Below are 27,879 nucleotides of genomic sequence, written 5' to 3'. Positions count from 1 at the left end.
AATAATAATAATAATTATTATTATTATTATTATAATTATTATTATTGTTATATTTATAAAGCTCCTTTCTCACAGCTCAGAGTCACTTTACAATATAAGGAAGACATAACAAAATCCTATTCAGTTGGGATTTGAATACAGAAACTGAGGAAATGCTGTGAAGGGAGTGCTTCAGAATTTTGGTCAATCCATTTGGACTGATCCACAAAAATGTACAACAATATAAGCACAATGCCTGGCATCAATGAGTTTATTAAACAACCTGTGGGGGGAGCCACATCCTGCTCTTCCTCGAACCCCCGAAACAAACACATCAAACTCCTGCAGCGGGAAACAACCTGTTCACCGCTCCCACATTCCTGCCGCGATGGTGGCGTCATGAAGTGTTCCGCGAACATCACTGACATTCCGATACAGACATCAAACCCTCATCTTCCACAGGACTGAACTCCAGACTCCCGGCGCTTCTTATAGCAGGTGAGATGAGTTTTACAGCATGTTCTCTAGTATATCATACTCTACAGTACATGAATATGAAGTATTCTGTTATCTGTGATAAAATTTAGTTGGTGCATTTTATTTTGCACAAACATAATGATTTATAAAACCGTCATTTAATAAAAGTGTGTTAAACCATGAACTCACTGCGCCCTGTGCAAACACAGATCACATGTTATATTTCAGTTCTTGTGTTACTATGTATTAACGTAAGTCAAGTACTGCTGGTTTGAACTAAACACATTGTTCTAAGTGTTTGATGGCCGCTTGTAATTGCATTTTAAACAGTTACATTTTCAGTAGCACTTCAAAACATTTCTAGAGAGGTATGCGAACTACATATGCTCTGTCTGGAGTTGAGCCAATGAAAGCAGAATGAAATGTTCTCGCATGTTCAGCAATGATGCAACTACAGGTGTTATGTTGTTTTGATTTGTTAACCCATGTAGAACCATCATGATGTTGGAAATCTATCTGGTAATGACAGTTGCTGCCAGTGCTGTTTCTCAAGAGGCAGAAGAGCCTGTGTCATATACTGCAAGTGTATTTACATAAAACTATAAATGTTATAGTTTTGTTACTGCAGCTAATATATATTGTAAATTGACAGGTAAAACATTCTTATACAGTGATTTTTTTTTTGTTTTCCTCACAGCAGTGCACAGAAGGCTATGAATATGATCCTGTTAAAGAGGTATGCAAAGGTAATAAAATAATATTGTTGATATAATATTCTCTCTTTGGCCTTTTATGGCTTGTATGTCCTTTTGCCTATTTTCACATCTGAAATGTGATTAATAAGCCTAATGCCAGTTTTCTCTCCATGTTTGTGAACAGATATTGATGAGTGCTCTCTTGTCTCTGATGCCTGCAAAGGGGGCATGAAGTGCATAAACCACTATGGTGGCTACCTCTGCCTCCCTCAGAATGCCCAGATTTTTGTCACTAATGGAGACGAATCATCCCAGCCCACAGACCCTATTCCCCAACCCCCTGTTAATCCACTGAACCCCACTAACCCACAGACCTCACAAACACGCACCCAGTCAAACAACAGAGGTGTAGCAGCTGGAACCACACAGTGCATGCCAGGTTTTACACTGGATGAGCAAAACTACTGCCAAGGTAAGCCATTGTTCTTAACACAACAACAGTATTTGTGATAGCATTAGTCTCTTTTATGGGTTGGGTAAGAGAACTCTTTTTTTTCCCCCACCATTGATTTTGAGTGATTTTATTTAAAAGGTTTCTAAACTAAAAACTTATTTTGAGTCAGTAAACATACATATAAGAAAACTTTATTTTCCTAGCATTAAAAATGCATAAAAAGCCAAAACATAATATTATAATTTCAGGATTGTACATTTTTAAACACATTTTTTTTCTATGTGCAAATTGATATTGTGTATACTCCCTCAGTTAGTTTACAATCCCCTGAAAACTGATCACCTGCGCATCCCCCTTGTCAGCATCCTCATCAGCTCCTGTATAAAAGCACACACTTCTCCCCAGCTCATTGTCTGGTCTACTCGTTGGTATATTTTCTATTTAAGGAGATTGTGGCTTCACTGCGACAGGCCTTAGCATCCACAACATTCATTACCACACCAGTCACTCCTTCAGCACCTGTGATTAGCCCCTTCGGCCAACAGCTGGCAAACTTGGCTTTCAAACGCTCCCGTTGTGCTTCTGTGTGAGCACTTGGTAAGAAGCGTGAAGCGCTGATCATTGTAGCCAATCACAGTCATATCTGTTGAGCCTGTGAACACTATGGCCAGTCAGCGATGTTTAAGAATCAGCTCAACAGCGCTCAAATGTGAGTGGGAAATTGACTTTTTTAAAATTTCAGTACCGACTGGTACCGAAGTCAACACTACACAGGGCCAACAGTCATCCTTCTACCATCAAAAGCCAATGTAAACCAGTTCTCCAGAACCAAGTACAGAGCCTGTGGTTGTGGCCAATGCTCATTATCCCCTGCATCTCTGTATACCCACTCCATGTTCCTCATCCTGTTTTATTCATACTCCTAGTCCTCATGCATCTCCACTCACCACTGAAATCACCATTACTGCTCAAAACATCTCTGTTTCATTATACACCCTCCACGTTCAGCCTAGAGCTTAAGATCTTTGCCCAAACCTGCTTAATTTATATTATTTTACACAGGCTTGGGGCGGGCACGGGCTTGCGCTCCAGCTTGCGCTCCAGCTTGCGCTCCGGCTTGCGCGGTAAATGAGCGGTCATGTGATGTGTTTCAATTAGCGCGAGAAAGATGCGAAAATGGATGTTGAGGAGGTGAAACGGAGGCTTGCTTCTGGCGATTAAGTTTTGGCAAAATTTACAAAACTTGCAAAATTAGCTAGATCAGTACTATGCATCCTGGCCAGTAGCAGCAGCAGTGAAAGGGTGTTCAGCGCTGCTGGACGCACCATCAGTGAGCGCAGGACCGCGCTGAAGCCATCTACCATGGATTCAATAAATTTCCAACACAAAAACATGTAGCCTAATCTTGGTGAGTAAAGGTTTTTCAAATTATAACTAAATATTAATTGAGTCTTAAATGCATAATGTAGACAGAGTATATAGGCTAATGTTGGCATTATTCTTTGATTAAATTTCAGCTGCTATTCACCGTTGCGTTGAGGCCGGATTGTGGAGAGAAGTAGCGAAGCAAATCCCGCGGAGCCTTTATCTTAATTGCGTTATTGCCAAATACCCATCTTAATTTAGAATTTATCTTAATTTAATTTGTTAAGAAAGAATTTTTATTGGCGCGTTGGCCTAGTGTATGCCTAGGCCTATTTAGAGTGCTGAGATATAACGATGTTACACTGGACTTATTTTATTTCTTTGTTCCAACTTCCAGGTGACCTATAGCCTAAGTTCGTCATGTATAAATTATGTTAAAACATGTATAAATGACTCATTCTTGACAAAAGGCAAAAGAGCTGTGTGCTTGTGCACATTTGAATAATGTCGGGCTGTAAACAGGTTCAGGCTTTTAAAAAGCTGTCAATCAAAATGTACTTTTCAGGCTCGGGCACTGTCGGGCCTAACTTTTAAGGCTCGATTACAGCTCTAGTTCAGCCAGCAACTTTATCTTGGGGGAGCTCTGCCATCAACTCCAGCTCTAAATAAGGCCCACCAAAGTCAAATATCAAGTCCAGTTGGTAACAGAAGGACCGCTCAGTCGCTGTCATGTGCATTTCCATTTGGGACCCATCCACCTCCAGCTTGGCCAACTCCATCAAGAATCCCTGGATTTCCTGATTCTGGAGCAATCCACCGCTGACATAATCCCAATGCTTCTGTGTATAATTAAACACAACTCTGTGCTGTCCTGGAAAACAGGAAAAGTCCTGAAGTGGGGTGAAGGCAGTTACCCTGAATGTTTCCTTCTCCTTTCACAAATTTCCCAGAGTCCTGTGAAAGTCCTCCCAGTTAACTTTACGTCCATCGAGAGTCCAGTAGACCAACAATCAGTGGATATACCACCCTATGGCAAGATCTATTATCCATCCTGACCCAGATAGGCCCTTTTTTGTTGAAGTCAATGCCCCCACACTGCCACAGGAGTGACGCTTTCTCAGCAGCAGGGGACTCTAGCCTTACTCCATCCATGTGGCCTCTCCACCAAAAAGCTCACCCCAGCAGGAAGGGATTTATGATATCGGGAATAGTGAGTTGCTGGCCATCAAACTCACCCTGGATGAATGGAGGCATTGGATGGAGGGTTCCAGACATTCTTTCATGATACGTACCAGTCATAAGAATCTTAAATACCTCAGAGAAGCCAAAAGACTTAACCCTTGACAAGCCCCGTGGGCACTCTTGTTTACCAGTTTTGACTTTAACATTTCCTACAGACTGGATTCTAAGAATGTTAAGGCACATATTTCTTGTCTCCACACCTCTAATGATTCTTCTGAAGCTTCTGAGCCAATCCTTCCCTCCAAGCTCATAGTAAGTCCAACTCAATGGTCTTCTGAGAGTTTCGTCTCCTCCAGTGCCTCCAATCCAGCTCCTGGTCCTCCTGGTCATAGCTATGTTCAACATCCTCAGTGCACTCCTCTGAACTGTTCAGTACATATATCTATGGGTACTGGCCACCCAGGGGCCAATGGTACCCTCTCACTGCTACAAAATTGCTTCTGGTGGCCAGGAATGGCTAAGGACGTGAGAAGGTTTATCCAAGTATGTACCAAATGTGCCATCATCAAGACTTCCCGCCATCTTCCATCTGGCAAGTTTCTGCCTCTGCCAGGTGTAAATAGATTCTCCAAAGCCTTCAGATTCGTGCCATTTTGATGATTACCTACCGGGGACATTCCTGCTGTTGACTACTGATTTCAGGAGAGTGAGAGGGTCTGGGACTCAGCTTACTACCACCTGCAGCAAGCAGTGTGCTGCCAGAAAAGCCATGCTGATGCCTAGCGGACCAACACGCCATCCTTCAACCGGGGCAGTAACTGTGGCTCTCGAGGGACATCAGAACAGTGAGCCTCTCAGCAGATCCTGAGGCCCCTTCCAAGATCATCCATCAGATTAGCCAAGTCACTTACCATCTCCCAACTCCCTGCACATCACAGAATTCATTCGTCCTTCCATGTATTATTACTCAAGCCTTACCATAATCCTGTTTCTAATCCATCCACCCCCACGCCCCCTCACCGTGTTCACAATCACTCAGTTCACAATCCCCTGAATACTGATCACATGCACCTCATTAGCACCCTCATCAGCTCCTTATAAAAGCACGTACTGCTCCCAAGCTCATTGTCTGGTCTACTAATTGGTGTATGGGCCACTTACTTGCATACTTACCTCTTGTGATTCTCTTCTGCGATTCTCTCCTGTGATTACTTTCAGCATTCCAACAGTGTCTCCAGCGGCCTTGTGTCTCTACTCATCCAAGTCTTCATTCCAGAGAATTGTGTGCGCTCTAGTGAATCCACAATCTCCCTTTCCATCTGCAAAGGCAGTAAATCTTTTCATTCTCTAGTTTGCATTGCTCCAATACTTGCTCATTGCTACCCAGCCATTTTCTCAGTTAATAAAATCCCTGTGTGTAATGTCCGCTAATCCTGTCTCTGAGTCTGGTATTCCCGTAACAGTACTGTAGATCTTTATTATTTATTTATTTATTTATTAATTCATTTATTTATTCAATACTTGTGTACTAACGCAGATGGTTAATACTCAGCGGAATATTACCAGTTCACAGAGACAGCGACCTTTAGCATTCATTATATCTACATAAAGAAATTCTGTCACAAAAACAGACAACAACAGAGAAGTTAACTACCAGGAGCACTTTTATAACTTTATAAGGGCACAATTCGAATAAAAAGCCACTATAGAGCCGTTACCTAATGAAATAATGAAAAAGCTGTATCTGAAGTGGCACTTATTGTAGATCATTAGAATCGTAGACCATGCGGTATTCAATAGTGCCTTAGGCATGTAGCCTGGTCCACGATGTGGGAATGCTTTGACTCTACCTGTGGTAAACTCTAAGCAAAAAGGCGCAAATGACAGTGCCTGCAAGTCTTCTACTCTCTTAGGAAAAGTGATGGCTAATAAGAATGCCATCTTGAAAGTGAGGAAATTTTCTGATATGAAGTCTGTAGGGTTTAAATGGTGCCAGGGATGACCCTTCTAAAACGATGGCCAGATCCTAGACCGGGACGCTGGCATGAGCGGCAGGCTTCTTCCTATTTGTGCCACGAAGGAACAGAGTTATCAGATGATGTATGGAAGAAAATGAATGAGAAATGTCTTTGAAACAAAAAAGCATGTTGAACTGCACTAACTGAAAAATAATGCATTGAATTAACAGTGCTTGCATTTTAATGCCTTGAATTTTCAGGGCTTGCATTTTTAGGCTCTGAAATTTAACGTAGTTGTTCATTTAAGCTGTGAATATTTCAATTCAAAATATTTCACACACATTTTCATAACTAAATATTCAGTCTGTTTAAAAATATGATGTACAATATTCAACAGGCAAATTTCGGTCCATTTTATTTCACTTCACAAATTCGCTTTCACAAATTCAGTGGTTCAAATTTGGCAGAAAATTCTGCATTTCACATCCGGGAGCTGCAGGAATAGCAGTAGAGCACTGATGCACGATCTCCAGCTGTCGCTCACCAGCAGGTGGTGCAAGCGGCTGCTGGTAAAGGCCAAAGCAGCCAGTAGTAGCACAAGTCATTCATTCACAAAAACTGATTTGCAGAAATGGAGCAAGCGCTAAGTAGAAGTTTTGATTATCAGGGCCAGTGTCAATATGAAGAAATTGATACGGGGCTCAGTGGGCTCACACAATGATAGCCATTAAAAGACCAAACTCATAATACACCGACCTCACTGATGATGCAAACTATAAACAGGTAGGTGATATCAGAATATGAACACAAGTTATGCAACGCGCAAAACTGCACGTTAAACATATTTCCCATAAAGGACCCAGAAGGTTTTTTTTCTGACACCTGGACGTGACTCTCCGCAATCTCTGATGAAATCGGTCGGGTTTTCTCTGTATTAGAGACCTTTTGAAGTTACTATTTGAATGCATTCATTTACTGAATCCGTGGACTGAAAAGTTTACAGGGGTTCACCGGTTTAAGAAATTTCTGATCTTAAAAACCTGTTTCCTATTAAGGTATTGTTTTCGTTACTGATTTAAATCAGTAATCAATAATAATTACTTTACCACTTCCCCCTGACATGCTCTCATGAATGAACCGGCAGCATCTGTCACTGTCGGCGTCCTGTCTGACTGGAGTGCGGGAGACGGAGCGGTCACGGGCGCATCAGGCGCAATCATCAAATATATCTCAAAGGAAGCCGGCACCACGGTCCTGGCTGCATTATCACTGTCTTTACTTTGTTCTAGCGCATATTTGCATTTATTCACATATGACTGGATGTGCTGTACTGTCATGATTTTGGCTAATGCAGGAGACCACTGAATGATGTGCATAGTTAGTTAGAAGTGGCTACACGCAAAGCCAACTGATAAAGAAGTGGGTATACGCCGTATATCTGTGTATACCCTATACTACACCACTGATCATAACTGCTACTTAGCGCTTGCTCCATTTCTGCAGATCAATTTTTGTGAATGAATGACTTGTGCTACCTTTACTTTGGCCTTCATCAGCCGCTTGCGCCACCTGCTGGTGAGTGACTGATAGCAGCTGCAGATCGTGCATCGGTGCTCTACTGCTATTCATGCAGCTCCCGGATGTGAAATGCCAAATTTTTTGCCGAATTCTAACCACTGAATTTGTGGAAGCGAATTTGTAAAGTGAAATAAAATGGACCGAAATTTGCCTGTTGAATATTATACATCGTATTTTTAAACAGACTGAATGTTTGGGAAGTGAATTCTGGTAGGTGAATATGAATTTTTGAATTTTTAGTTAGGAAAATGTGCGTGAAATATTTTGAATTTAAATATTCACAGCGTAAATAAACAACTATGTTAAATTTCAGAGCCTAAAAATGCAAGCCCTGAAAATACAAGGCATTAAAATGCAAGTACTGTTAATTCAATGCATTATTTTTTCACTTAGTGCAATTCAACATGCTTTTTTGTTTCAAAGACATTTGTTATTAATTTTCTTCCATAATGATGTCTCCCCAAAGACCCATTGCCTAAAGGGGCTTGGAAGGCAGCTATGACTGCCACATAAACCTTAAGCATGGAAGGGGATAGACCCACAGAGAACGATTATGGAGGAACTTCAGCACTGAAGCCACTGGGCAGTTAACTGTGACCAATTGTTGTTCTCTGCATCATGAGGTGATAACCCCTCACTTGAAGGAGAATGATTCCATACTTTCATACTGACATCATACTTGGCCACACGTCACATCCTTTCCTTTCCTTTTCCTTCCTTCCAAAAACCACACTAGGGCTGGCCAAATCTGGGCTTCAAGCAGTAGACTGGTATCAAACTCTCTCTAGAACTCTCGGGAGCAGCATAATCGGGGGAAAAGCATATGCACATAGCCTCGGCCATATCTGCACTATGACATCCAGTCCAAGAAGAGCTGGATGTGTAAGGGCGAACCAGAGCGGACAGTGGGTTGTTTCTTGTCATGAGAGCAGATCTACTTTCACCCGGTTTAACTTATTTCAACTGAATTACACTGCTTTGAATGGAGTTTCCTCAGCCCTTGCTTCAACAGACTGTCTGCTCCCTCATTGAGGTTTGTGGGATGTAAACTGCTCTGAGAGATGCAGTTTGCCCTGTGACTACAGAAGGACCAGGTGTGTCAGTCTACAATAGGTGGTTCAACCTCAGATCCCCCTATAATTTATGTTATCTGTGCAGACAAGGATGTGGTTGCTTCTGAGGTTTAGGAGGAAGTAATTTTGAGCTAGGTGCCAGGAGAGATGATGCTGTCTTCACAGACCTTGAGCGGTGTAGCCCTCCGTGACTGCTTCCCAGCTTGTCTGTCACTAGCACCACAATGACTCAATGCCCCCAGCACAGGTTCCTATGACAGAAACTACGGTTTCTTCCACATCACCAAGGAATGAAGGCATCTGTGTGTTACATTTTATTATGCGTCCATTTCCCCCCGGGGCGAACCTTAGTTGTGAGCCACCACTGTAACTCATGTGCAGCAGGCCGAAGGGTATCATATCAGATGCAGCTGCCATGAGACTACTGCTGAAATCAGCCAGTAATAAAATTGAGTACAATGGAGTCTCAGAGGAGCCAGTGCTGCATCCATGTACTTCATGAAGGTGCGAGGGGATAGTGGTGTTGATACACTTCACCCCCAAAAGCAAACCTCAGGAATGTATCCCCTTTTCTATTGTATGCAGGACCCACTGAGACACATTTGGCAGAAGCTTCCAGGCTTCCAAAAAGTCTTATAGGGGAATAAGTCTTTTGGGCTGACCTCGGGTGTATCTCAGGAGCTGAGCTTGATGCCCTGAAGGAGAGTGTTGCTGCCTGTATGAGGAGCTGATATGGATGACTGGCAGCAGCCCCGAGGACCTGGAAATGGTGGGGCATGAACCTTTGGAAGTCTGATGATTTTCATTTAACCTCCTGGAACCTCTTGGGGACCAAACTGACAGCATCACTGAAGAGGCCAGAAGGAGAAAGCAGGGCATCAAAGAGGAAGGTGTTATTTGTACTTGGTGCCTGATAGATTGAGCCAAAGGTGTCTCCCTATGGCCACCAGTGCTGACATGGAGCAACCGATGACTCAGGCTGTCTTTGGACTCCTAGGTGGGCCAGAGATATAAGTCGGTAGCCTGACGCCAATCATAACTTTTTTCTTTTGCAGCACATTTTCAGCTTCTCTGCCAGTCATTTGATGTTAAGCTTTTGCTCAGAGCTGGATAACATCAACACGAGGCTCTCACTTGGGGCGGAAGAAACCTTGTAGCAGGCCTCTGGATCCCAAGTGCGGGCGCTAGAGAACATGGGAGAACATCAGAGGCGCCACATTGCCTCTGGGATCAGAGCATTTTGATTGGCAGCTGCTCACAATGTGCACCCATTTGAGAGCTGACCATGCATGTTTTGCTCCTAAGTATTGTACACACAAATTGTGAGTCCCTTCCTGTCATGTAGCATGGGCAGGGAGGGGAGGTATACACAATTTAAACTTCTTCTCACTCACCATAGTAACGGTAATAGTAATTTGCATCATTAATGCACACAGGAAGCAATCATGGATTTGAACAGGAAATAGACTTCAAGAATGGACAAGGTCTTTACTCTCGAATGGGTGGAAAAGGCCATGTAATGTTGGGATTTGAACCAATAATGCAGTTGTTGGTTGGTTATGCAGTGACAAGGAACCTGAAAAGCACCTTTAATCCAGTAAATCTGGTTGAATGCAGCAGTCTGTAGTTATACTTTGGGCTCCATGTAGAGTGGTTACCAAACTAATGTTCCTCTTTAAATGTTTTAATCAGTTAATTTCATGATACTTGTTAATGGCCCACTCCATCAACTACATTTGAATTTATTGCTGTATTAAAATACCAATTTAATGTGGTAAATTACTGGTTTGCTTGTTTGCTTTAACTGTGGTATGCGTTGATCAGTCTGTGTGATTGTGTATGTTTGAGCAGATGTAGATGAATGCTCTCACGGCCTACACACCTGCAGTGCAGACCAGGTCTGCTACAACACCAGAGGCTCCTACTCCTGTCAGTGTCAACCTGGATACCAGAAACATGGTGAACAGTGTGTGGGTGAGTTCACACTGCAGTCTAGCCATCAAAGCATCCTACTGTTATTGTTCTACAGAGAACTCTATTTGAGAAGGGGCCACTTTCAGTGACTTTCTCCAGTGTCTATAATGTGGTTAGTATCAAATATAAATACCTTTGTCAAAAAAAACAACATTACGCTTACATTTCCTCATGAAAATAGTGTTTTTAATAGTGAAATAAATAAAGATGATAATTGGCTTTAATTCAAAATAATCTCAGTGATGCACTAAAATTCTTGGCCAAAAATGAAAAAAATTTTTTTTTTTTTATTACATACACATTTGCTAGGTATTTTTCTTATCCATAATTAATAAGTGTTGGGTAACAATAGTTCTTAGCTTTGCCTAGCATATGACAAAGCACTCATTGCATTCAAAATAGACATTCTCATTTACATTTATGGATTTAACAGACACTTTATACAAAGCAACTTGCAACAGCAATGCCAGGTTTATAAGACAGCTTTTCGGTGCATCCCTAAGACTCTAAATGGAGTGAGTAGGTAAGTAAGAGAGTCAACTAAATTAGGTTCTCAGATTGAGGTCCCCTCTTTAAATTCCCTGAACTCGCTACAATGACTGCATTTAATAAAACATTGTCAAACACATGTTAATACTTGTCTTCAGTACCTTCCACATCAGACTTTGTCAGTTGAGAAAATCTTCATTTTCTATTACCCTGTAAATGTTTTAAGAATCCCTAATAAGCTTATTGAAGCACTGTGTTTGTAAATCTCTTTGCAGATAGAAATGAGTGTATGCAGTCACACTACTGCATGCACAGATGTGTTAACACCGCCGGCTCTTACTACTGTGAGTGTAAAGATGGCTACCGGCTCGCCAGCAACAACCACAGCTGTGTAGGTGAGTTAAAGACCTAACCATCCTTCCTATCTGCACAGCTTTGTGTGTGTGTTCAGTGGAATTCAAGATATCCTTCAGTATCTCTCTCTAAACTTCTGTTTTGCATTTGCTCTCACCCTCTGGTGGTCAAGGCCTGTACTTCGCAACATATACTGTATTTTTAAAGTACATCTCTCTCTTTGCAAGCAGCACATTACATTGAGCCAATGAATTAAAACATTGCAAGGCGTTGAAGGGGATTGTTGGAGTTAATCTGAAAAGTATTAAAACGTTATATAGCAATCTACCGACTGTAGAAGAATCATTATTGGGCAACATACAGGAAGCTTTTTATACTTAGAGTAGTAGTCATTATCTTTTTACTCTTGTTATCACTCTTAATACCATAAAGTGAAATAGATGTCAAAATGATATAAGGGCAAGAAGACCTAGCTGATAGAATCTGTCATGTTAACATGCTTCACAGTTTTGCCAAGAATTTGATTTTAAATATTTAACAAAGGAATGTGAAAGATCTCATAGGGCGGACAGGAGAAAGAGGAGCTTCAAATTAAAGGTGAATCTGTTAGCACAACATATTTCAAAAGCAGAGAGACCAGTTGGAATCGATCCCAGGGTTTAGTGAAGCAGGCAAATGCAGTGCCCACCCTCTATGTTGATGTAGGGGGATCTTTCAAAGATGTAATTTGCAACTCCACATTGTTCGGCTGTTTTGAGGACACTAAGGAATGTGAATCTTTAGCCTGATACCTAACTTCTGAATCAAAGCTTGAAGATCTCTGCCAATAAAATGTGTTCTTTGATCGACAACATGATAAGGAATTCCTCAGCAAGGAAAGGTTTCTTGCAAAAGTATTTTTACACATGCAGTGGAAATTGAAGAACATACTGATAAGAACGGCTCTTGAGACTAGTACAAGCACACCGAATATGTATCCAGGGTCCTGTAGGTCTGTCTGCAGGGAAGGATTTTATTAAGCCTCATGATGAACAAAAGAATGTTTTTTTTTAATGTGGAAATGCTGCTAATGTGGAAATTCACTCAAGAATGACTATATTTACATTTGTTATACTCCATTTTACAGCATATGTGGATACCCGCTTTTAAATGACGATTATTGGAATGATTTATACAGTCATTCCAATAATGCAAAAGTTAATGCTGAACCATTACGATTTCTCGTCCTTCAGCTTTGTTGCATCAGTTTGTACACTGTCCTCCAAAAGTTTGGAAACGCCCTAGAAAAGTGGGGTTTTAGACAATATTGGCATGAATCCTTTTTCATTTGTGATCATTTTGCACTGAGAAGGGACAATACAAACTATGAAAACATATTTTATTTCGATTCATCAAAATATCCGCCATTAAGGTGTGCTGACCCAAAAATCTGATGTTGCTTAACTATATTTTATGATATCAATATACTTTTTGCCCCCATTTCTTGATTTTTGTTTGCACTGTGAAATGCACACCTTGATAGTGAAAGCATGTACTGTCGAGGCATGTTTTTGTTTGGGCTTTGTCAAGTGAGTGACATCCTCCATAACAGGGTTTCTCAAATCTTGCTCTAGAGGGCCAATGCCCTGCAGTGTTTAGCTCCAACCCTAATGAAACACACCTGAGCAAGCTCGCCAAGGTCTTCAGGATCTTTAGGAAATCGCAGGTAAGTGAGTTTGAGCTAAACTCTGCAGGGCAGTAGCCCTCCAGGACCGGATTTGAGGAACCCTGCTCAATAATGTCAGCTCACACATTATTAAAAAAAAAAACAATGACAGTAGTGTTGTAGACAGTTGATATTGCACATCCCTACTTAATGCTTGTTTTCGACTTTTTGTTGGAGAAGAAATATATGAACTAACTGCCCATATAAATTGCGTGTTAGGGTTAGGCAATATTACACTTGGAAATGTGCAGAATATAACTAGAGCAAATTACCTGTAGATAGATTACATGTATTATTCTAACTGTGTATGGGTTTGGCTTGTGTTTCAGACGTGAATGAGTGCGATCTGACGCAGCCGTGCCAACATCAGTGTTTCAACCTCCTGGGCTCATATATCTGTCAGTGCGATCAGGGTTATGAACTCGCGCCGGATTCAGTCTCTTGTGTGGGTAAGTGCTAATGCTGGATGTTCTTGTGCTTGGTTTGAGTGCACTTTCTACTTGCCAAGTGTAATGGTTTGTGCACACTGTTAGCAGTGAAACAGGCTCAGTGCTTAACATATGATAATGAGAGCTGTCAAAAGGGGTGCAAAAACTCATTTGAATTTAAAATATGTTATGATTCAGCATTTCAAAAAAATGTAATTATATTAAGTTTTGAAAGAAATTATTTCAGTTAGAAAGAAAGACAAGTGAAAACCAGGATTTTAACTGAATTTCAAGTCTCTAAGAGGGTGCAATGAGCCAATGACTGAATACAAATATGTAAAAATGCTTGTTTGCATTATTTGACTTATTAATCTGAAACACTTACCAGTGCTCATACCAAACATCGATCAAATCGAAATGCACGGTTTTCGCATTTTGTGCATTTTCATCTGAAAAAATTCCACAAGTTTTTGATTTCGAACTTTTGATTGGACAGCCCTAAAAAGCGTCACTCATCATTAGCTGGATTGTTTTCAGCCTGGTTTCAGACGAAGTCGATGGATGTCTTTCCTCAGTGTCACTGTTTATTGAGTTGGTGTTGTTCCGCTGTGTGTCCAGACATTGACGAGTGCGCCTTCTCCAGCTACATGTGCCAGTATGTGTGTATTAACAGCCCGGGTGGATATTCCTGCATCTGCCCAGAGGGATATCAGCTGCAGAGAACAAGAATGTGTCAAGGTATCAGCCTCCTCCTTTATAAAATATAACAGTCGTAATTGCCTGGCCTCCCCTCTATCCATCCACACCCAGATATTTCACATCAGATCAAGATGGGCCAGGAATTCCCAACCACATGCTAATGGAAACAATGCAGAGCTCAAATGGGTTACATTTCCTTTTAAGGTGTCCTTGTTGCAGTGTAATTATACATTTAAGCACTTTGTAAAATGAATTAACGACATGTACTTACTGTAGGGTTAGGGTTAGCTGCGTGTAATTATACATGATTTACCATACTTATCTTCATACTTGAAACAGAAAGGCAGTTTATCTGTTCTAAACAAGGGAAAGATATTAGATCTCGAGGTTTGTGTCGTCTGTCTTGCCATTTGAGTTTCCAGTAGCAATATTACTTCTGTAATTCAACATATTTCCATTTGAAATGGGATATACAACATGAAAAACTGTTTGCAAGTTGTTTGGCCTGTATAGATATTACATGTAGCTAATCACAGTCTTTTCTCTGGTATCATAGACATCAATGAGTGTGACACAGGCCATGAGTGTAGGGAAGATGAGATGTGCTGGAACTATTACGGAGGTCATCGCTGTTACCCTCAGAACCCGTGTCAGGAGCCTTACGTGCTGACGTCGGAAAAGTAAGTCAGCCTGTGTTTATATCCTGTCACTAGGGCTAGAAATGATTGAATGATTTTGTTTTAAACGCATAAGCACGCTTTCGTTCCTAGCCGGTGTTCGTGCCAGTCTGCGAGTGCGTGTCGAGGCCTGCCGCAGTCTATTGTCTACAAATACATGAGCATTCATTCAGAGCGCACCGTACCAGCGGATATCTTTCAGATTCAAGCCACAAACATCTTCCCCAGCGCACAGTACACCTTCAGGATCAAAGCTGGCAATGATGGAGGAGAGTTCTTCCTTAGGGTGAGTAACCAAACCTTTAACAGCTGCATAAAACTGAACTGTTAAACCGTTCATTTGATTTTTCTTTGACAAAATGTTTGTGGCAATGGTCAACATTTTTTTAGGCAATGGCCTATTTTTTTAGTGGTTACACTAAACAACCATCAGACTGTTGTGGTTTGACCACTGAGTGGTGCTGTAAGCCAACTCCATTAATAGCTGTAGTGCTGATTGTAAATGTCAGTCAGTGCAAGTCATTTGTTGACAAGTGAGATATGACTGGTCACACTGTTCATTCTTTATCTCTTCTCACATTCAGTTTTAACGGTTTGTTAACAGTCTTGTTAGGCCTGATATGTGTAGCATGTTGCACACATACAGGTAATTAATTCAGTTTTACTTTCCCCAGTATCACATCATCAAATATAAATGTCTGAATGTAAAAAATACTCTGTGTCAATTGCTATGGAATATCAGGAGAAAATAGGAAAACATTAGGCAAGAGATGGGCTCCACCCTGATTTTTTCCCCAAGCCCTCTCCAAAGCACAGTGCAGGGTATTTGACAGCACATTTATCATTGTGGGGAAATATAATTCTTCTTATTATTTTTTTTACTGCACTGCATCTTATTTCATCTTATTTCAGTTTTGCCTGTGAGTTAAATATGCTTTAATAACAGTGTTACTGTCTCTGAGTGCCTAAATTCTGGGCAGACAGAGGCTGTAAGGGAGTGTTGTGATGCTTGGATGAGGAGCTTTTTTCGTGGAAGACAAGGAGCCAGTGGGAGGAGGAAGGGAGAAAGTCTGTTCGGATAGTGTTTAGTTGCACAAATTGTACAGTGCCAGACTTCATCTTAATGTATTGGAATTAAATGCATTAAACTTAGAATACATGTTGTGAAATAAAATGACTCGTATCGTGATAAATGATTTTGATCATATCACCCAAACTGCTGCAGCAAGGCTTTTAAAGGAGAAGTCCACTTCCAGAACAACTGACAGATAATGTACTCACCCTCTTGTCATGCAAGATGTTCATGTCTTTCTTTTTTCAGTCGTGAAGAAATTATGTTTTTTGAGGAAAACATTTCAGCATTTTTCTCCATATAATGGACTGATATGGTGCCCCGATTTTGAACTTCCGACACAAACAATCGGTTATTTTCATAAAAATAATAGTTTTTTAATCTCAAACGCTCGTCTTGTCTTTCTCTCCCTGAACTCTGTGTATTCCGACTCAAGACAGTTAGGGTATGTCGAAAAACTCCAATCGTATTTTCTCCCTCAACTTCAAAAATCATTTCAAAATCATCCTACATCACTGCAGAAGTACCGACACAGTCTTTGCAAAGTGAACATGCAAAGAAGATCAGACATCCTTAATTAAAAATGCAAAACAGCGATATAGGGCGATTTTGAAGTTAAGGGGGAAAACATGAGATGGGAGTTTGTCGACATACACTAACTGACATGAACCGGAACAAAAACAAAGTCCAGGCAGAGTAAGACAAGACGAGCGTTTGACATTAAAAAGTATATAAATTGTATTATTTTTATGAAAATAACCAATCGTTTCGCTAGATAAGACCCTTCTTCCTCGGCTGGGATCGTTTACAACCGCATTTGTGATCGTTTGAAGCTGCATTTAAACTGCATTTTGGAAGTTCAAAATCAGGGCACCATATCAGTCCATTATATGGAGAAAAATGCTGAAATGTTTTCCTCAGAAAACACAATTTCTTTACAACTCAAGACAGAAAGACATGAACATCTTGGATGACAAGGGGGTGAGTACATTATCTATAAATTGTTATTCTGGAGGTGGACTTCTCCTTTAACGAAAAGCAAAAAGAGACCACATCTCTCCTCTTTACCTGCATCATTATACAGGTTGCTGATAAAGTTTTGAATCCAATATAAGAAGCTTGGAATACTTGATGCTGATTGGTCAGTTGTGACCTTCTAAGGTATGTTATTCCCTGATAACAACTGTCATCGATAGCAATGCTGAATAACATACCGCTCATTCGGGTATCACAAAATCGTTCTCTCGTTTCATACAAAAACAGATTCTGTGATCTTGCATGTCTGTTATATAGAGATGCAAGATTGAATTGAAAATGAAATTGGAGGACTTCAGTATTAATAGTACTGTAACATTGCTGCGGTGTTCATCTTTTTGCCAGAACAAATATTTTGTACACTGTAATGAATTGAAAGGTAACATAAGTAGACCACATTGTACTAAATTTAAGGGAGCCTCCACTTTACTGTGAGAGCCCTGATGGGGATCAAATCTGTTTTGTCTTTCTTTTTGCTTGTGCAGCACAGGCCCTCCAGGAGATAAAGTTCAGAAACACACTTTTCACCATCAGAATCAGAACAGCTTTATTGCCAAGTATGCTTACGTGGCACAGGCTTCCAGTGCACAGAGACGACAACAACAACACAGAGAAAATAAAATAAGTTGAGAATAAAAAAAAATACACATATGTAAATATAAATAGACAAAAATTGCAATATAAGATTTAAGTAAATAAATAAATTGTATATACAGTTGTGCTACAGATGATAGAAAAAGAACAGAATAGAATAGAATAGAATAGAATAGAGTAGAATAGAATAGAATGAGATGTCCCGGCTGAGATGTAGGTGGTAACAAATAAATATAAGATTATTGCACATATTTTTATTGCACATTGGGGGGGTGGGGTCTGGAACATTTAACTGTTCATAAGGTATATTGCCCGACGGAAGAAACTGTTCTTATGTCTGGCTGTCCTGGTATTTGTGGCTCTGTAGCGTTGACCAGATGGCAAAAGTGCGAAAAGGGGATGACATTGATGTGAGGGATCCAGAGTGATTTTCTGAGCCCTTTTCCTTACTCTGGATGTATACAGTTCTTGAAGGGTGGGCAGGGGAGCACCAATAATCCTCTCTGCGGTCCGAACCGTTCTCTGTAACCTTCTGGTGTCTGATTTTGTAGCTGAGCCAAACCAGACAGTTATTGATGTGCAAAGAACAGATTCAATGACGGCTGAGTAGAACTGTTTCAGCAGCTCCTGTGGCAGGATGAACTTCCTCAGCTGTCGAAGAAAGTACAACCTTTGTTGGGCCTTTTTTGCAATGGATTCGATGTGAGTGTCCCACTTCAGGTCCCGGGAGATGATGGACCCTAGGAACTTGAATGTCTCCACTGCAGCCACAGTGCTGTCCATCTGTAAAAAGATGGGTGCCAGCTGATCAGCACAGGTTTTCAGACAGGCTGGTGTCACACCGTCTGGGCCTGGTGCTTTTCTTCTTTTGTTCTTTATGAAGACCTGGCGCACATCTTCTTCACTAATCTGAAGTGCAGGAGAGGGGGAGAAGGGGTTTGTTGGAAGTGTTAATGGTTGTGTAAGGAGATGGTCAGAACGAGTGTGGGGGGTTTCAAATCTACAATAAAACTCATTCAGGTCTTCAGCAAGTTGTTGATTCACCTCAGTGCTGGGGGATGGTGTCTTGTAGTTTGTGATAGCTTTCAGACCTTTCCACACTGAGGCTGGGTTGTTTGAAGCAAACTGATCTTCTAACCTTTTTGCATAGATCCTTTTAGCCGCTCTAATCTCCTTGTTCAGTGTGTTCCTGGCCTGATTGTACAAGATTTGCTGTAAACCATGGCTTATCATTGTTGAATGTTAAATAAGTCCTGGTAGGAATGCATATATCTTCACAAAAAACTGATATATGATGTTACAGTCTCTGTGAGCTCATCCAGATCGGTGGCAGCAGTTTCAAAAACACTCCAATCAGTCCATTCGAAACAGGCTTGTAAAACCCGCTCAGTTTCACTGGTCCATCTTGGAAAGGAAAGGAAAGGAAAGGACGTGACATGTGGCCAAGTATGGTGGCCCATACTCAGAATTTGTGCTTTGCAGTTAACCCATCCAAGTGCACACACACAGTAGTGAGAAGTGAATAGACACAAACACACACACACCCAGTGCAGCGGGCAGCCATATTGCTATCGCTGCAGTGCCCGGGGAGCAGTTGGGGGATCGGTGCCTTGCTCAAGGGACTCACCTCAGTCGTGGTATTAAGGGTGGAGAGAGCGCTGGTTATTCACTCCCCCCACCTTCAATCCCAGCCGGACCTGGGACTCAAACCCGCAACTTATCGATTACAAGCCTGACTCCCTAACCATTAGGCCACAGCTGCTCTTGGCCCTTTTTACAGTCTTCACTACAGGTTTAGCAGATTTAAGTTTTTGCCTGTAGGTCGGTATAAGATGAACCAGGCAGTGATCAGAGAGTCCCGAAGTTGCCCGTGGGACAGAGTGATATGCATCCTTAATTACTGTGTAACAATGGTCCAGTATATTACTGTCTGTGGTGGGACATGTAACATGTTGACTGTATTTTTGCCATTCGAAATCTGTGCTGTCGAAGCTTAACGAGAGCGCCAGCTCGCTTTCCCCGTCTGCGCGTCCTGAGGTGTTTGATCAGTGCCGCCACTCCGCCAACTACAACGTTTAGCAAAACGTCTGAATAATCGAAAACCGGTAGGATATTTTGAGGTGTGTTCTGCCGAATGTTCAGCAGTTCATCCCTAGTAAAACTGATTGTGTTTGAGAGACAAAAAACAGGAAAAAGTAACAAAAACAGTACAAACACTGGAGAGCCAAACACCGTGGCTGCCATGTGCAGCGCCATCTTGGTTTAACCATGAACTTTACACTGCTTTAATAAGCACTGTAGTAGATATAAGGGAGCCTGGATTTTCAAAAACAATATAATATATGTTGCGTCATTCAAACCGTTGTAATTGAGTATAATTAAATCAGTAGTAAATGACAAATACATGAATTTAAAAATGGAAAAGTACATTAAGAACTTAAAAATGCACAAGTAAACAAAATGGTAAATTACACAGCAACTGTACACTATAGGGAAATGGTGTTCCCTGGCCTCTTTCAGCAGGAATGGATAATGTACCCTCACGCACTCCAAAAACTGTTCAGGAATGGTTTGAGGAACATGGCAAGTGTGTTAAAGGTGTTGCTTTGGGCTCCAAATTCCCCAGATCCCAATCCGATTGACCATCTGTGGTAGGGGTGCTCCGATTGATCGGCTACCGATCATTATCGGCCGATAATCCCTTGAGGATGTTTGATCGGCGGTCTCTAAAAAAGCCGATCTCATAAACCAATCTAAAGCTGATGACGCGCCTGCCGTGAGAGGTTTGTTACGGTAAACAGCGGCACTGCCTCAGTCTTATTTTGGCGCAGGTAAATCAATTATAATGCTTAAGGTGAGGTACAATTCATATTTCTTCATTAAATAACTTATAAAGTAATTTGAAAACCTTATGCGAGTCGTAATTTCACAAACAGCACGAGTAAATCACCACGCGCTCTCTTTTTAATTCTTCCCAGTGTATAACCATTCCGCACTCGCGCGCTCTCCTGGAGACTGGGTGCTCATGCACACTTAAAGCTTAAACACATAACGCCACGTTCACGTTTGCACGCTCATGCTAACGGATTAAAGCGTTCAAGCTGTACACGGTTGCAGTCTAGTAGTGCGTTTCAGGAGCGGTGTATCTGCAGCAGTGTAGAGATCGTTTCCTCGCGGAGTCTGTGCTGCACTCGCAGAATTAAAATGACAGCGCATTGTTTGTGGTAAATATGCTGAAAAAGTATTTTCAGTAACAATGTTTGGATTTGAAATCAAAATAATGGATAAATATGTTTGTGAAAATCAGACTTGTGCTGTATGTAAGCTATTGTGCAATGATTGCACAATTCTAAAAAAAAATGCACTGCATGATCAAACATTTATGTGAGATAAATATATATATATATATATATATATATATTTTTTTTTTAAAAAGTTTAAAAAATGCTCTCCTCCATTAAAAAAACTCCCTTCTCTCGAAAAAAATCAAAACTTGAAATTTGAGTACATCTATAAATTAGTCTACATGATTAATAAGAGGCTTTAAAAAGATTGGTATCGGTGATCGGATCGGCAAATACAGCTTCTTGTGATCGGCGATCGGTGATCGTCCTCAAAAATCCTGATTGGAGCACCTCTAAACTGTGGCATGTTGTTGGACCAACAATTCCGATACATGGAGGCCCCACATTGCAAGAGAGTGCTAGAGAGTGCATATTCAAAACAAACAAAGAACCAAAGGCATGGTTTGACGACGACGTGTTTGAGTGTGTAATCATGGGGGTTGTTGTCTTCATCCTCACAGTCGATGCAATCCGTCGGGACTCGGGCAGAAATCATGTTCATGGATGGGCTAATGTATTAAAGAGTTATTAAGGACACTGTAGTATGAAGCATGGTGGGGCTGAAAGTCATGGAAGTCACTCGAAAGCATATTTAACTGTTATAATGCTACTCTGTGCTTTCGTCACCTGTCTAATACAACGCATAACATATTAAAGCGTCTGTGGATCAAGGATGAAAATCAAGCATGTATGACATCATTGGCAGGCAATGCACAGTCTGTCATTACACAGTCTGTTACATTAGTTAAAGGAGAAGTCCACTTCCAGAACAAAGATTTACAGATAATGTACTCAACCTCTTGTCATCCCAGATGTTCATCTTTCTTCAGTCGTAAAGAAATATACTTTTTGATCTCAAACGCTCGTCTTGTCTTGCTCTGCCTGAACTCTGTTTTTTTCCGGTTCATGACAGTTAGTGTATGTCGAAAAACTCAGCTTCGTCCTATATCGCTGTTTTACCTTTTTGTTAAGCGTGTTTGTCTTCTTTGCATGTTCACTTTGCAAAGACTGTGTCTGTACTTCTGCAGCGATGTAGGATGATTTTGAATTCGTTTTTGAAGTTGAGGGAGAAAATATGATTGGAGTTTTTCAACATACCCTAACTGTCTTGAGCCAGAATACACAGAGTTCAGGCAGAGCAAGACAAGACGAGCGTTTGAGATTAAAAAGTATTTAAATTGTATTTTTTAAATGAAAACAACTGATTGTTTCGCTAGATAAGACCCTTCTTCCTCAGCTGGGATCGTTTACAACCGCATTTGTGATCGTTTGAAACTGCATTTAAACTGCATTTTGGAAGTTCAAACTCAGGGCACCATATCAGTCCATTATATGGAGAAAAATGCTGAAGTGTTTTCCTCAAAAAACAATTTCTTTACGACTCAAGAAAGAAAGACATGAACATCTTGGATGACAAGGGGGTGAGTACATTATCTGTAAATTTTTGTTCTGGAAGTGGACTTCTCCTTTAAAATTACTTATTTCTCTGAATTTAAACATTCTTTGAAACATTTGGGATAATGTAAGTACATAAGTCAGCAAAATATATAACACTATTGTAGTGGTTTTTGGATATTTTAATTAAAAAATCTTACATATTGTGTCTTTAAAGGATGTGAATGTCTTGGTGCCAGACACCACAGGACACATTCAGAAGTCTTGACTGACACAATCAGAGCAGTTTTGGTAGCATGAGGGAGACCTACCCACCTTAAACACACACACACACACACACACACACACACACACACAAATATGTATTGTCACGGGGGCGGAGCAAAGCGACAGACACAGTGGGCGTGACGTCAGGCCTCGGAGAGGCTTTTATTAAACAATAAAACAAAGTGTCCAAAAAGGGGGAAAAAGTGTCCAAAACAAAAGGGGGATCTGGTGTCCTCGAAGTGACGGGGTTGCGTGAAGGAGGGGTAGTGTTCCAAAAGGGAAGGGTCCAGGTAAGGGGCGGAGTCCGGCGGCCGCACGCGCTCCCCGCTCAGGTCCGGGATGCGAGGGGCGGCGGCTTCTCTAGCGGCATCGTCCTCCTCCACCTACGCGGCGCTTCTGGGGGATAACACGGCCCGGCATCCTGGCCCGTCAGCCGTTACGGGTGCGGTCCTCATCCGGACCCACGGGGTCCGGCAACTCGTCCTGCGGCGCTGGTTCCCTCTTCACCCCTTCCTGGACCCACGAGGACACCAGCGTGCATGCACGGGGAAGAGACCGGTCTCCTGAGGAGAGGCGCGCTCGGCATTTTAACAGCGGCGGTGATGAGGCTTCATTCACATCAGGTGTGCCTCATCACACGCCGCCAGACCTGGATGTTTCGGCGCCCCTCCTCCTCCCACACGCCCACTCCCGTCGGGAGCCTGGTGAAGGGCGGCGATTACCGACGGGGTGCAGCTGACAATAAGGGGGGGAGGCAGTCGACTCGTCACATTCCCCCCCAAGCGACATCCCCGTCATCCGGTCGCCGCCCACGCAGGAGTGCTACCTTCCTCAACCAGGCTCCAGCGGTCGGAGTGGGCGGGGATTCCTCTCCGGGCGACTCCCTCTCGCAACGCCACCGGACCGGGGACAGAGAAACCGGAATTTAGTCGACAGCCTCAACCAACCGCAGGGTAAGTGATATTAAATGAAACAAGTCACTTACCCCTTTAGCGGCTGGGAGGCCGTCACCGTCGTCTCTCCGTCCTCCGGGTCCGAATCTCCATTGACTTCTTTTGCGAGCGAGAGGGGATGACGTCACCAGGTGATTCCCACTGCGCTGCCTAAGCTCCGCCCATGCCCGCATTCTCCACCACTTGTCACGGGGCGGAGCAAAGCGACAGACACAGTGGGCGTGACGTCAGGCCTCGGAGAGGCTTTTATTAAACAATAAAACAAAGTGTCCAAAAAGGGGGAAAAAGTGTCCAAAACAAAAGGGGGATCTGGTGTCCTCGAAGTGACGGGGTTCCGTGAAGGAGGGGTAGTGTTCCAAAAGGGAAGGGTCCAGGTAAGGGGCGGAGTCCGGCGGCCGCACGCGCTCCCTGCTCAGGTCCGGGGTGCGAGGGGCGGCGGCTTCTCTAGCGGCATCGTCCTCCTCCACCTACGCGGCGCTTCTGGGGGATAACACGGCCCGGCATCCTGGCCCGTCAGCCGTTACGGGTGCGGTCCTCATCCGGACCCACGGGGTCCGGCAACTCGTCCTGCGGCGCTGGTTCCCTCTTCACCCCTTCCTGGACCCACAAGGACACCAGCGTGCATGCACGGGGGAAGAGACCGGTCTCCTGAGGAGAGGCGCGCTCGGCATTTTAACAGCGGCGGTGATGAGGCTTCATTCACATCAGGTGTGCCTCATCACACGCCGCCAGACCTGGATGTTTCGGCGCCCCTCCTCCTCCCACACGCCCACTCCCGTCGGGAGCCTGGTGAAGGGCGGCGATTACCGACGGGGTGCAGCTGACAATAAGGGGGGGGGAGGCAGTCGACTCGTCACAGTATTATGATGTGGAGATATTAACAGCAAGATTTGGCTCACATATGTTTTATGTTCTTTGCTTGTTCATTTTGTCAATGTGCATGCAACTTTTTTAGATTTTAATTCATATCCTCAAAACCACAATTATTTCAACAATGAAATGTGGTGATATTTAGTTCCTTTTTTTGCAGCATGTCTGATTTCCATGCATTTGTCATTAATTGCATTAGCGGTTCAGCAGCATTGGTGCGATGCTGGTGTTGACCAAGTCCCTGGAGGGCCCGCAGGAGCTGACCGTTGATCTGGAGATGATCACTCAGCACACAGTGATGACCTATCGCTCGAGCTCTTTATTACGGCTCACCATCATCGTGGGACCCTACCCCTTCTAAAACTACTGCTGCTTCACACATTTATACACATCCAGACTGCTTGCAATAAAGTTACACGCAGCAACGATGAGATGTTATGAACTGCTGATTGTTCTAATGTGTCTTTATCTCGCAGACAACATAAAATAACCTGACTCTTATTCAGGGCTCCAGACTGCCACTAAAATGGTTGCTAATGTGACAAAAAATAACATTTTATGTCAGTAGTTTAAAATCAGAAAACTTTATTGGTTTTGTCATATTTCACCATCGCCTGAGGCCGAGTCGCACAGGGGTCGTGGTGTAGGGAGGCTGTTTAGTGTGATGCATCTCTTTGATCAACCACTGTAAAGTATTCATCAGCAGAATAGAATGGATCATCTTTATATGAAGGATGGCTGATTGTTAGTCAAACACAGGTAGCACAGCATGTTTAACAAAAGCATCATCTAATCATGAGCAAAGTACAACTTCTGCTTGCTTTCAGAGTTTGTCAGTTAAAAAACACAATAGGTTGTAACCCAAACATCTCCAACAGGTAGACAGCAGCCGCTCTGTTATAAAGTTCTGTGGTGGGAGCAACACGATTGGTGCCATGCTTCAATATAATTGACAGACTTTTCCATCACTAAACCAAAACCATCACCAAAACATTTTCACTGTTATGTTGTGCAACAGTTAGACCTAGTTTTTATACAAATATGTGAAAAAATAATGATAAAATAAGACGAGCTCTTCAGTATGTCCAGCATTGAATTCACGTTTTAATCGGAAATGTTTCAGCACAAAAGCTCATCAAGGCACTTCACAAGAAGTTTGCATTTTTAAATCATCCAAAAATATGACCCTTTTACTTGCACTGTAATCTTTTTCTCTGTTTTTTGGCCTTTTTTTTGTTCAAAATTATCAAATAAAATTATTTAGTTTGATTGTGATCAACATTGTGCTACAAATGCTTCACTTTTAACTGATCCTGGATTAATAAGTTGTGTTAAGTGCAAGAGGTTACAAGTTCAAATCTTGCCTGGCCGACAGGCTTTTTTTTATTAGAAGGATGTCAGTAATAGTCATACTTAATAATATTAAGAGTGTGACTGGCAAACTAAGTCTGATTCTGCAGTTTATTAATAAAAAGTGACTGCATTTGATTCCTAAATACACTTTAATTCTTCATAGTCATGTTTAAGTCTGGAGCCCTGCTAATTTAAGAAACAACATTTTCACAGTGCCGTGTCTTTATTAAATGTTCCTGTACACGGCTGCACTTGTAATTCATTGATGTGGAGGTGTACGTGATTAAACGACTCTTATTTGCTGACTTTGTTTAACTGTTGTCGGCCGACGTTAGTGTAAAGGTATCTGCTTTTTTTTTTTGGAGACTTTTCAAATTTTGGTCACTAACAGATATAAAACAATGGTCATATGTTAACGTACAAGTTTTAAATCTTTCGAATGATGTGTATTTTGTCAGTAAACACAGAAAGCAGTGACCTCCGACATATTAAGTTTGGCAACCATACTGGGTATAGGTATATGCTGGTTTAGTTACATTGTTAACCTATGTTTTGCACCGATGACATTACAATAACCTGATTCTGCCTTCGCTTTTCCTCATAATGCATCTGCTTTCAAATAAATAGGCTTTAGCCTGACATTACTCAGTAGCTGAAACATCTACAGCTCAGAGCCTATAACAAGGATTAAAAAATATGACTCTAAAATTCTGTTATGGGACTTTTTGGACTTTAATAATACGTCATTTTTAATTGTGGACCATGATTATTTGAATGCTGAACAAAAACAGTTAAAAATAAAGGGAACTACATCTATTACCATCTCAGATGTTTTTGTTTTCTTCATATAATTCATATGATGTAATTATTACTTCTTGTTTATCTAAAACCAGGGATGGGGGCCCAACACACCTTCCTGGAGTTTCTAACAATCCTGAAGACATTGATTAGCTGGTTTAGGTGTATTTAAGTACAGCTGGAGCTAAACTCTGCAGAAGAGGGGCTCAAAACACATCGAAAACAAATCCCAGATGAGTCTAATGACAGTGACGTACATTATTTAATGGCCACGGCCTTGACAGAAAATGAGCCTACGTTATTTCTTATCGCTCTTTCCAAGCAAAAAGAAAAACTCATTTCATCCTAAATCACTGAAAAATTACCTCTTGCAATTTGACAATATTATACATTTAACGTTTTGTAAAGTCTTTATTTAAAGTTAGTATTGGTGTCTCCAAAATGTAGGCGTGAAACTGCATGCATAACGTATCCAGTAGAACAACATCACAGTTTCATCATTTGGTGATATAGAATCTCTTCATCTCTTTACAAATATTTTCATCTTGTTGAAAAAAGTACTGACATAGGTTGTACTGTTAGTAGTTAATACAGTCCAAACAAACAGGCAAATGCTAAAAAACAACAGTAACACGACACACTACTCAAAGTCAAACTGTCAGTGTGTATTTCAAAGTTCCAGTCTGCATATCAAACATGTCACCCAGCTGCCACATAAAAATACATTGTTTACAAGTTGAGAAAGCAGTAAACAAGTCGTTAGATTCATTTGAGATAAACACATTAGTAAAGAGGATAGCAAGTATTTCATTGAAAGTACAGCAGTCACAAAGTTAAAAACACAACAGTAATGAATGAGCGCAACGAGAAGATCAATTCTTTAAAAAAAAAAAAGAAAAACCTTGGATAATTTCAATGGCGGTACCTAAGTAACGGCACCATCATGCAAGTCATCTGCAAAGAGTCTTCATGCTGAGAAGAGGAAATTGAAATTCAAACAAACAAAACAAGTCCTTCTTTCTTAGGATTTTAGAATTAAATATGACCTGGACATATTCTGGAGAGGTTCTTGGTGAGATCATTTGAGACACTTGTTTATCAGTGTCCTCAA

General features: G+C 41.7%; 1 protein-coding gene across 2 annotated transcripts; it reads left to right on the top strand.

The window, feature by feature from the left end:
• Positions 1-288: 288 nt before the first annotated feature.
• On the top strand, positions 289-26,786 carry efemp1 (EGF containing fibulin extracellular matrix protein 1). 2 transcript variants are annotated; one of them, XM_051126067.1, is made up of 11 exons: positions 289-477; positions 948-1,035; positions 1,157-1,202; positions 1,336-1,623; positions 10,613-10,735; positions 11,500-11,619; positions 13,613-13,732; positions 14,330-14,449; positions 14,967-15,090; positions 15,181-15,373; positions 24,817-26,786. In XM_051126067.1, exons 2-11 carry the CDS (start codon positions 955-957, stop codon positions 24,976-24,978), a joined length of 1,377 nt encoding a protein of 458 aa, XP_050982024.1. In that variant the 5' UTR covers positions 289-477; positions 948-954; the 3' UTR covers positions 24,979-26,786. The 2 variants fall into 2 exon arrangements, with proteins under 2 accessions (XP_050982024.1, XP_050982025.1); XM_051126068.1 differs by lacking the exon at positions 948-1,035 and having other exon boundaries at positions 290-477; positions 1,154-1,202.
• Positions 26,787-27,879: the final 1,093 nt, after the last annotated feature.

This window comes from Labeo rohita, chromosome 13, assembly GCF_022985175.1.
Source record: "Labeo rohita strain BAU-BD-2019 chromosome 13, IGBB_LRoh.1.0, whole genome shotgun sequence".
In the NCBI taxonomy this organism is placed as follows: Eukaryota; Metazoa; Chordata; class Actinopteri; order Cypriniformes; family Cyprinidae; genus Labeo; species Labeo rohita.
The sequence above is the reverse complement of the archived record's forward strand: the minus strand, read 5'-3'. Positions and strand labels throughout refer to the sequence as shown.